The 12,236-nt window shown below is 24.2% G+C and overlaps 1 protein-coding gene across 1 annotated transcript; it reads left to right on the forward strand.

The window, feature by feature from the left end:
- The first annotated feature begins 3,531 nt into the window (after positions 1–3,531).
- LOC108755334 (peptidyl-prolyl cis-trans isomerase B2-like) lies at positions 3,532–6,781 on the forward strand. The gene is made up of 5 exons (XM_018498265.1): positions 3,532–3,730; positions 3,936–4,129; positions 4,251–4,463; positions 4,652–4,928; positions 6,593–6,781. The coding sequence occupies exons 1-5, from the start codon at positions 3,539–3,541 to the stop codon at positions 6,704–6,706; spliced, it is 990 nt and encodes a 329-aa protein (XP_018353767.1). The 5' UTR covers positions 3,532–3,538; the 3' UTR covers positions 6,707–6,781.
- Positions 6,782–12,236: the final 5,455 nt, after the last annotated feature.

Below are 12,236 nucleotides of genomic sequence, written 5' to 3' on the forward strand. Positions count from 1 at the left end.
GTTAATCAGTTCATTATGCGGTTTGAGAATTATCGAGATTTCCGCGGGATATCCAAAACTTTGGCTCAGTCTCCTCTACATTCCACTACTGTGGTCGATTTATTGTTTTTTCGTGATAGATAAAGGGATATCTTATATACCTAATGAATCTGCCGATTACATTATTTATGTTTCATTGAATATTTTTACAGTTTTGTTATCAATTTTTCTTGGAATATATTACGATAAGGTAAGAAAATATTAAATACTAAAATATACACATAATTAATTTTTTATATTAATTATATTATATAAATTACTTTCATATAAAATAATTTTAAATTCTTGATTTATTTATATTTAGTTTTACAATATTATTTTTTTTAATTTTACAAAATTTTATAATAAAAGATTATTAGAATATAAAAATATAATGTATAAATTATTAACAGATTTCTTTTTATAATATTTCCAACAATGTTATTGCTTCTTTAATTTTATTTAACTCATTTTATTTAATATAATACAATAATTATTTAAGAAAAATTGGGCATTTTTTTAAATAGCAATGTAATTATATCTTTACGTATAGACACATCAAATTTTTAGACAAATAACGTTTATGAATTATATTCAATTTTCTGCATAGAAATTTAGAAACTGTTTAAAGAAGCTCGATGTTGTGGATGATACATTAAGAAAACTCGGAACAACAACGTATTACGAAAAATTAAATAAAAGAACAATGTGGATTGTCTTAGGGTGGTTTATAATAATTTCGTTATTGAACTGTGGCGATTACATACGATGGCGAGATATGCATGATTCTCTAACATCTACCTATGCAACGCTCATGCTAAACTATTGTCCTGATATCAATATCATTGACGACCTAATTTTTACAAACATTCTTGGGTTGGTAAATCTTTTTATAATGTAGAAATTATCTCAATTATATATACAAATTATTTTAGCTATCTGTACATTAAATTATTTTAATGTTTAAAAAAAATTGAGATTTTTAAGAAACTTTTACGATTTATAAAATGACCGAATTATATATGATCTATCTAAATTCTGCAATTTAAAAAAACATTTTCACTGGGCCTAAAATTGAAAACTGATATTAGATTTAAAAGAGACAACCTTACTGATTATTAAATTATAAGACAATTTCAAAGATTTATATACCGTAAAGATTTAAAAAAAAAGTAGTATTTAAGTATACATGTACTCAATGTGACCTAAGTACATATTTGTCTCTTTTTTGTAAAAAAATATTATAAGAATAGAAAATAAAGTGATCCATAAACTTACTTTTATAATATTATATAATAAGTTTATCAACATACTGACGTGTTTATTATTGATATATAAAGTGTATTATTTTACATACAATTAACTTATTTACTTATCTAATTATTTCAAGAGTTTAGTAAGAGAATTAAAATTATAATTATAAAAGGCAATTACTTATCCTTCGAAATATCACAACTACGACATTTTGCATTTCGCTTTACTGACAATCACAGAATAAACTGAATACTAAACTGATACAATCGAGTAAAATGGATAGTCTGCACGATTTGTTAGTGCTATCTATTGAATTCATTGTAATTCATTGTAATTGTCTACAAAATAGCGAATAAAGCATAATAAAGTACTAAGCCATATAAGATTCGGTAACTTTATTTATATATATATATATATTTCTATACTATTCGCTAAATCTCTTCTACATTAGATACTTAGGATTGAAATTTGATCAAGTCAACAAACATCTTCACAAATTAACAACAGAGAATATATGTGGAATAAAGCGAGCATGGGAAAGTCCTATATTACATTCACAACGACACCAACCTCCAAGCAGTAAACATATGACTTGGATCATAATGTAAATATAAATGTAATTATTGCTTATGATGATTTTGCTTAATAAAATTTATTATATTTATCATATTTACGCAGACATCTTCATTTGGAGTTACAGAAAATATCTCGCGAGATAAACTCAATATTCGAAATACAAATGACTTGGAAGATGATATGTTATTTCGGTTTCATAGCGGAGTTTTTACGTGAACTTTTTACTGCAATATTTATTAGATATTATGCAACTAATAAAAGAATTTTATTCATCACTATAATCATATTATGGCTATCTTGGTATATCTCTAGAATTGTCCTGATCAATTATATGTGCGAAAAAGTTAGTGCAAAGGTATAAATTCCCTATATACAAATTTAAACATTTATTTTAATTTACTTTCAGTGATTGTATGATTGCTAACTGTATAATGCTAAATTTTACAAAATTATAAATAACATTAGTTCCAATTTTAGGCAAATGCGACAGGTAATGTTATATGTAAAATATTATATTTCTCTTACGATGTGGAAATACGTGAAAATGTAAGTTTCAACATAATATTAAAAGATGTTACTGTCTAAATTAAATTTTAATTTAAGTTTCAACACAAAAATTAAAAAGCAACAATTAAATTGTCTATGTTCTTAATGCAGATCTTACAATTTTTATTGCAAGTAACACAAGCACCATTGAAGTTTTGCGGGCTTAAACTTTTTCAATTTGGATATAAATTCCTTTACAAAGTGTGTTATTAATTATTAATTATTTAAAAATAACTACATACTAATTATCAATATTAATTTTAATTTCTTTTTTCTAGTATACTGAATCTATTCTGACACTTGGAATTATATTAATACAAATAGATCGATTCAAGCATGCATGGAAAAATTATAGCTAAATGCAATATACATAAACGGATGTTTTAGTAAGTATTAATTTAACATTCACAGTATGTAATATATCTTTTTAAATAACATTTGATATTTTTAAATAATATTTATATATATTTATATATTCTTGCTGAGAATTAATATTCTTTTACAGAAAATGCAAAATATCTTTCATCTTATTTTTACGTCTTATTTCATCTTTTTCATTATTGCAATGGTTTTTTCTTCATAAAGCAGTTTTTATATATTTTATTATATGCATTATAAAAAATATAAATTGCTACTGAAAAATAATAATGCCAATAATAAAAAAAAAATGACTTTATTTGTCTCATGTACATTGCATGAATTATTACTACCTGAGATAATTTAATTCTAATTGGATATTGAATGAACAAAGAAATAAACAGATGTAATTAATAATTTAATTAATAAATTGCATATAACAAGATAAGCTCATTAATGTCAGCTTTTATGAATATAAGTTTATTATGTAATAAATATTATTATGCTTATTTATATCTCTCTCAAAGCATATTGTTAAAGAACATCATTAACTCGCCATTAAATTCAATCCGAATGTTACATAATAATAATTATCTGAACATTGCATCAATTCATATAATGTCGTCTAAATAGAGATTTTCAGAAATTTTGGTTATAAATTCACTCTAAATAATACTACAAATCAAATTAACGTAAAAATATAGTAATATCAGTATAAACTTCCACAACAAATATTTTTCTAAAACTATATAATAAAAATTAAATTTTATCTAAATTTAATACTATTATGAATAATGCAAAGAATAGAAAACCTCATCATATGTGTGTTGTATCGAAAATTGATAACAAACCTCCACATTTCAATACATTTGTTTATTTGAAAGCTCATGGTTTACAACAAGATGCAGTACGAATTAAACAAATAGATCGAGAAAATATAAAACTATTAAAGAAGATAAATGTAATTCATCGATTAGGGGTCAGTATTGTCACATCTTACTTTAAATATAATCTTACATATGTTGTATATTTATTAATAAAACAAAATTAATGATGCATTTATTATATATACTTCTTAATATTATGTAAAATTGTTCGATTTTATTTATTTTTAGGCAATATTAATCTAAATAAGATAAACACAAATAAAACATGACAATATTAATTGTTTGTTTCATTTTTAGGGGTTTGTAGATTGCTGGGCGCCGGATGTCAAATATAAATCGAAATTTGAAGATCAAGAGCGTAGAAACAATATAATTATGCAGAACAATAAAATTATACTAAAGAAAATCTGTCAAGCAGAAACTCAATACCCCGCTCATGTGTTTGTAAAAAAGTGGAAGAGAATGCATGAAGCAATAGAGCACCATACAAGGTTATCTAATTAATAATATTCAGAAATAAAATTTTGTAATAAAATTTTGTAGTACTATAGTTTACACTTTTATTTTTACATTTTGCACTGAAATTTCTACATATCTTTCTATATTATGCAGATACATTTCAATAATTAAAAAATTGTCTACTGTGTTACGTATAAAAAAACAATTAGCTGAGAAAATTCAAACGAAATGTTTCTTCGACATAGGACTTGAAGAAGAAAATCAGAAATTAGGGCGTATAGTATTTGAACTCTATGACAGTATCGCACCACGTACATGTGAGAACTTTGCAGCTTTCTGTCGTGGAGTGAATGGGTTATCATACAAGTGCATAAATTATATTATATTATACATATAGTATATTATAAAAAAAGAAATTAATTATAGATAAATAGATAATAGTCATGCTTGAGATTGACTCAAAATTTAAATTTATTCAAAATTTGTTTAAAAGTATTTTATTAAGTCTAAAATTTTTAAAAACATTTTATATAAAAATTTATGCTTTTATTTAGATACACTCCATTTCATCGTATTGTCTCTGGCTACTGGTGTCAAGGAGGAGATGTTACGAAATTTAACGGTACCGGCGGTACTTCCATATACGGTGACTCATTTGACAAGGAAAGCTCTAATCTACGCCATACAGGACCCGGCATCCTATCTACTTGCGACAATGATAACGACAAAACAGACTCCAAATTTAATCTCACATTTAAATGTTTGAAAACTCTAAACGAGAATAAGACTGTTTTCGGCCGAGTAATAGATGGAATGATCAACATCTACAAGGTAATTTAAACTTTACTTGAATAACATTTCTTGTACAGTAATGCCATTACATCAAGCACTGTTTATTTAATTATGTAGACCGACTTGCTAATAGAAAAAAAATTAATTTTCTCATTATTTTTTCAATATAAATAAAAAAAATTTTGTATCACAAATAAATAGTATTCTATTGAAAATTACACTACAATTAAATATATATTATCACAAAATTTATTTTAAAACTTTAAAGAACGAAGCGCCTACTGGTCCGAGTGTTAAGATGTTGAACTACTATATAATATATACTTATTTAAATTGAATTAATTTTCAGAAATACTAATTGCCGATAAGATTATTGGACATTCACACAATCAATCTGAAATAAATAATCCCCCCAAAAATTTCCCAAAAATTTCTTAAAAAACTGTAATAAATTTAAAAAATTTATTTTCATGTTGCGTTTCAATTTTAATGAAATTTAATCAGTTTAATTATTTATGAATATTAAATTTGAAAAGTTTGTAAACGATTTTAAAATTAATATACAATAATCTCATAATTTAATTTAATCAATTATGTTTTATCTGTTAAACAAAAAAAGATTGAGTTTTAGCGTATTCTGCTTGATAAAAATCCGTACAAATCTGTAAGCATTGTTTCTTTATTTTTTATATATCTCTTTTTCTTTTAGTTAAATTTCATTTCAATTTTTTTCAATATTTCGCATTATTATTTACAAAAATGTAAATATAAATCATAATTGTATGATATGTAACAGTTCAATACAAAACATTATTTCCGCAGTGTGTTATAAGCTCGGAATGCTTGACTAAACTTAAATAACTATGCAAAATCAATTTTACAAAATAATAATATGTTTCTTTTTTTAACTAAAATATATAAAAATATATATAAGGTGAATTGCGGCTGTAATACCAGCTTCAATGATTATGTATTCTTTTTTATTTAATTTATACATGATATTATATTGATACAAGCCCATTGATACAAGACATTGTCTAAATGCGTATAAATGAGAGATTTTATTGTAATTTGGAACTTTATGTTTATTGATTATGTAATGTCAATAGAATATGTGTCGCCATCTAACAAAGAATTTGCAAATTACATGAAAACAAGTTTCGATTTTTCTTTTCTCTAATGAGAATATTCTATTAAAAATTAATTCATTTACATTTTAGTTTATTTAATTATATTTAATGTAAAATAGAATAATATTATATATCACTTTATAATTTCTATTTTATATTTTATTACTAAACTTATTAACTTTTAATATCAACGATAATCATTGTATGAAAATAAAAATTAATTTTAATTTCATATAATAGATTAATTTTTATATTCAAAATTTGAGAATGTTAAACTATTAAATACATTTTTTATTTGCTATTTTTATATATATAAATTAACATATATTACAACATGTAAACATTAATAAAAATTATTCTAAAAATCTCGCGAATAGAATAAATGAGAGAGAGAGAGAGAGAGAGAGAGAGAGAGAGAGAGAGAGAGAGAAATGTTCTATTCTGCAGGTAATAAAAAACTTTATTTCTATTGTATCGTTCAATATCATTTTACGAGAGCTTTAATTATCGCGTTCAAATTTGACACCACAGAGTAGTAAACTACCATGATTTATGTCTGCTACGATTAAACAGATCGAGGGATTTGGTACGAAGACCGGAAAGCCAATGAAGTCAGTGATTGTGTTAAATTGCGGAGTCCTGTCGACGAAACGCGCATACGAAGTACCACCCATGTTACAAATATGAACAAACTGCATTATTTGCACATAAAATGACACATAAAATCATAGTATTAAAATTATGTAAAAATATAATTTTTTCATAAATATGAATTAATAATACATATTTGTGAAAAACTCTGTGCATTAATAACTGTAACATTTCTATGTATATTAATAACCATAACTTTAACGTTCTTTTGTCAAAAATCTACGAGCGTGATTAAAAAATAAATAATAAATTCCATTTTATAAACAGATGTCAAATAAAATATGCTACATAATTATTAAAAAATCTATTCTTTTGAATACTATAATAATAAAAAAAATATCTTCTAAATAGAAAATATCTTTTACTAGAATTCAGTTTACTTTATAATTCATTTACTGAATATCAATCATTTAATTGCATTTTATATATATTCCAAGCTTTAAAAAAAATCGACTCGCAAAGGCAATAAAATTCTAAATATAGATAGTCATTATGAATGCACCCTTCGCTCGTAATATAGAAATACCTGTGTTTAGTATTCATATTTGATTAACTTATTAATTAATTAGAATCCTGAAATTGATAAAGTTGAATAAAAGTTTGATATTAAAAATAACATTAGTATAGATGAGGCTTCCTAATGCGCGCTGATGAGATTTCTCTGAATTTTTCTCCAGTTTTTAATCAAATATCTCTCATTATATGTATATACACAAGTTTCTCGTGTGCAACATTAAAATATCCATTTTATAACATGGTCAGGTATTCTATAGAAAATGTAAAAATAAATAAAGTTGCGGAGACAAATACACGTTCAGTTGATCAATAAGCAAAAAACAAATAAACAAATATAAATTGAGACATAAATTAAATTGATAGTACCTATATACGCAGTGCCGTTTTAAATACAGGTCATGTGTGCGATTTTGAAACTCGCATTACAGTTTGATTATAATCTCGATTGATGAACAAACTAGAACATTCATGGAAAAGAAACGAGTAAGTAAATTTTTGCTTTAACAAAATTTATAGTCAAGTCGACATAAGAAATTTGATAAGGCGCTTAAATTATTTTAAAAACTTTAAATAAAAGAATATATTTTCTAACTCGGTAATGGAATCACACATTATTGCTAATTTTCTTATACGTATGAAGTGTTGTAAGCAATGTTCAAAGAAATAGTAAAACATTTTTTTGTATAAATATATGCATAGGATATAAATATAAATATATACAAACATTTATAATTATATACAAAATGTGTCTATACATATTTATACATTCTTTTTTTGTAAAATTAATATTTTGTATAAGAAGAAAATAATAATAATGAAAAAATATAAAAAAATTAATCATGTATAGTTATACATAATTATATATCTATAATTATGTATAACTATACACGATTAATTTTTATATGAACGATTCAATTTCTCATACTAAACTTTTACAAAAGAACGAAAAATGTATAATAGATATATGTGGATATTTCATATATAATAATATATGTTTATATATGTTTATTTAATATATTTATGTATGTTCATACATAAAACATTTTTTACTGAGAACGTGAAAAAAAATCGCATATTCTTAACCTAATTTCAAAAGAAATTAAAGAATTTAAATTTCACTTCATCTCATTTGTTTCACGACTAACTGCGATAAAGTTGACATAATCAACAGACGGAAAGTTTTTCTTGTAGACTCGTCCAAGCTTTTACGTTTCTCATTTTACACATAATGTTCTTGATCTTTTATGATTCCAAAAGATTTGTTTCTTATTGCAAACATGTATCAACCGCAAGATATTCCTGACATTCATTGAAATGTCCTTCTGGTTCCTTGGATGTACCTACATTCCATAAAATAATACATACCTCACATTCACAACATTAATCCAACTATTATTGATAATAAAAGACCATCTTTTATTTTTCTTCTTCCATTCTATTGTTTTTCTCCTCTCATGATTATTGTGATTATTGATTCTAAATTACTGAGGATTATATATAAATATAAAATAAATATAAAAATAATAAAAGAGATAAACACAATTTCTTCTTTCTTAACTTCAAATTATTCTTTTTCTAGATACAATCTTAGGTGGTAATAAAGCATCTCCAAAAATTGACGTAAATATTTTATCCAAGAAAGAATAAATTAAAAAATAATTTCATTAAAAAATAATATTTATTTTTATATTTTAATATTTTGTTAGTCATCTTTTATTATAGTACTCTTTAGAAGGAAGAGACTGAAATTATGCTTTATACTTATGGCCAATCTGTATACATAGTCTAATTATTTATTGTAAATATCATAAAATGTACTTTTTTTTATTAATAATATCATATGTTATATATAGCGTTATATTTTGTTATATATATGTATATATATGTATATTCTAATTTTTTAATAAGTAGAAAATTATAAGCTTGGCCTGGAATGTGTTGTTTTGCAAAATAGTTTTGTTTATTATAATTTATTCATATTTACATTTTTTATAAAACATTAAATTATTATATAATTTAATTTAATACTAAGAAATAATCATATTCAAATTTAACAGTGACATATATGTATATACATACAATCATATCGCAGTTACGAAATAATAATTATTATTAATCTTTCCAACAATAAATAATTTCTCTTTGTCTATTATGTTATAGTTGCTACAATAGTAATTATTATAACATCGCAGTGATAACACTATTTATTATTACATCGACATTCACTTCAATACATGGCCATTATTAAATTTGAGATTTATATTACAGAAATTGTGACTGCGATCTTTGATGATATTACAGTATATGTTAGTTGCCTCGATAATTAATCGCAACTCTCCGATCATAATGACAATTATTATTACATTAAAACAATAATTGATACAAAGATCATCGTATCATGAAAATCTATTGAATGGCCCTCGCAGTAATTTCAGCGAATTAATTATGGCAATTATCGATAGCGTTAATCACGTTTATTTAAAATTTGAAAGAGCTTATCTAATTAAATTATGATTTAGAAATAATATGATTTTTGTGATGTTAAACAATAAAACGAAAAAATTATAAAATATATTTATAAATAGTATTGATTTATCATTAGGTACACTACCTTTTAAAAATGATCATACAGAATGTATCATATAATTATCTACAAACTAATATATAAAACTAATATATACATCTTTGTAGAAAAATTGTATAAATTTTTATTAATACATAAGGGCAATAAAGTTATGATATTCTTTTCTTTTAACGAAACTAATTACTTTCTAGATAAGAACATTTTAATAGCATCTCATAATAATGCAAAAAATATCATTTTAGGGTAGACCGAGACAAATCAAATTATAAGTTTCGAGAAACAGTTGCTGTTAATTTTGTTTCAAACAAGTTTTATCATACTAGCTATTTCCGCGCATTTCCACTGCATCGAAAACAATAAACAACAGTCATGCAGCATCAGTCAATGATACAAACACAAAGATCATGAGTACACAAAGAAATATTTTATTTCTTATACAAATAAAATCACGATTCTATTAAAAAATATTTTACAACTTATAAAGAAAAAAATATGTTGAAAAGTATAATAATTTTTATAGAATATATGTTTCTAAATCAGTGTAATAAACTGGTAATTCACTTCGCCGTTCAATTTTGAGCAAATCGAATAATTCCATTTTCCTTTAATAAGAAACCACATTTATGTATTATTTTAATATATGAAACTTGAGCTAAAGTTGTAAAAATTAAGAATTTATAATAAAACTTAATAACAAAATTTATTTTGCCAATAATTACTTTTTTACCAATAAGCAAAAGTTGTTCCGATTCGATTCGGCCTATATATATATACATATATATATATATATAGGCCGAATTGAATACATCCTAATAGATATTAGTTATTTATCAATTTCCAAAAATATACTTATTATATTTAGTCTGTTTTCGCGTGTAGAAGACTCTCTTTTTATCGTTTCAATCATGATACCATTCAATCATGCCATTTATTTCATTCAAAAGAAAATACGTACTTTAAGTCTCATCGATATGACGTACTGCCTCGTTACGTGACCAGAGCTTCGATGACTTTCTCATTAAATAAAAAAAACTTCATAATGAATTTAAACGATCACTCATTAGATACACGTGACCGAAATGTTCAAACATATCGTGGTCGTATGTGTTCATAGCCATGCATTTTCACTCAAGTTTTTCGTTCGCATTTACGCAAAGACGTATATTGATTTCACCGTGCATGTGTCATTTTGATAGATAAATATTTTCAACCGGTATAGCTAGTGCGTCGTTATTAAAGTTTCAATTCTTGTGCCTGCTTAATGCGCATGTTTTCTAACAAAGACATTTCTACGTAGATAAATCAAAAAATATCTTTACGATCGCTCTCGTTTTACGACCTTTTTTATTTGCCCGATTACGCGCGTGCTTCGATATTTAGATGCAAAAGACGCCGAGGAAAAGAATTTTAATACGATATTTCTGTGTAAACTTCTGAGTCTGTAGAGATCTCATGAGATCCTGATTTCATAATTTTCAAGAACATCAAAATGTTCAATATTTTTGAATAAATATTGCATTAATCTTTTCTCAAATAATTTCTCCATTAATAAACGGAAATTAGAAAGTAAATATGTAAATGTATTGAAGAATTAATTGACATAAAATTTGAAATTCGAGTTAAAAATAATAAAATAATTTTTGCAATTACGTACAATTACGTAAAAAGATTTCTATCTATTTTTATAACCAAAAAAAATATATAAATGTACATTTTGTAGTTTTAGTATTCTATGTTTTCATATACTATTATATGTACAACTGAGAAATTTATTTTAGAAATAGCATAGAATTCTTTCTATTATTTTAAGCTCTTTTAGAATATATCGAGCATTGCTTATTAATTAATATTTCTATCACTGTTACTGATAATTATTTTTAACGTTGTTAAATATTTTAATAATATAGACATCATTAATATGAGATACAAGTCGTAATATCATTATATAATTTTACACGCGGTACGTACAATTTTATATTATATGTATAATATATAATATATTATACTTATATACATATAATTTATACGTTATGTTATATAATTTAAATTAATTAACAGATAGATAGTATTTAATTAATTAGACTCTTCCTGATTGTTCTTTTAATGAATTTCTTATAAAAGAGAGGCAAAAGGAGATAAATTCATGCAGTTACAAAAAAATGAGTAATTGTTTTAAACTACTAGTTCGTTTTCATTCTGCAAAATTTTTATAATTCATATAATATACGAATAATAAAGCTGCAATGACAGAAGAGTTGTTATCTAAATTATCCAACAGGAGTCCACAAAGCTACAAGAAAAAAAGGCAAAAAACGACAAGTCTTCTACATTTAATTCACCGTTCGAAATTATCCCACCCAAATTGGTGCCGTCGGCCGTGGCGTCGAGAGGAAATTGAAATTGATCTACCTACAATCAGGAAAAAAATGAGAAACTACTCGGCAAAAAACTCATCCCCAATACGTT

This window comes from Trachymyrmex septentrionalis, unplaced genomic scaffold (genome assembly GCF_001594115.1).
Source record: "Trachymyrmex septentrionalis isolate Tsep2-gDNA-1 unplaced genomic scaffold, Tsep1.0 scaffold87, whole genome shotgun sequence".
Lineage (NCBI taxonomy): Eukaryota > Metazoa > Arthropoda > Insecta > Hymenoptera > Formicidae > Trachymyrmex > Trachymyrmex septentrionalis.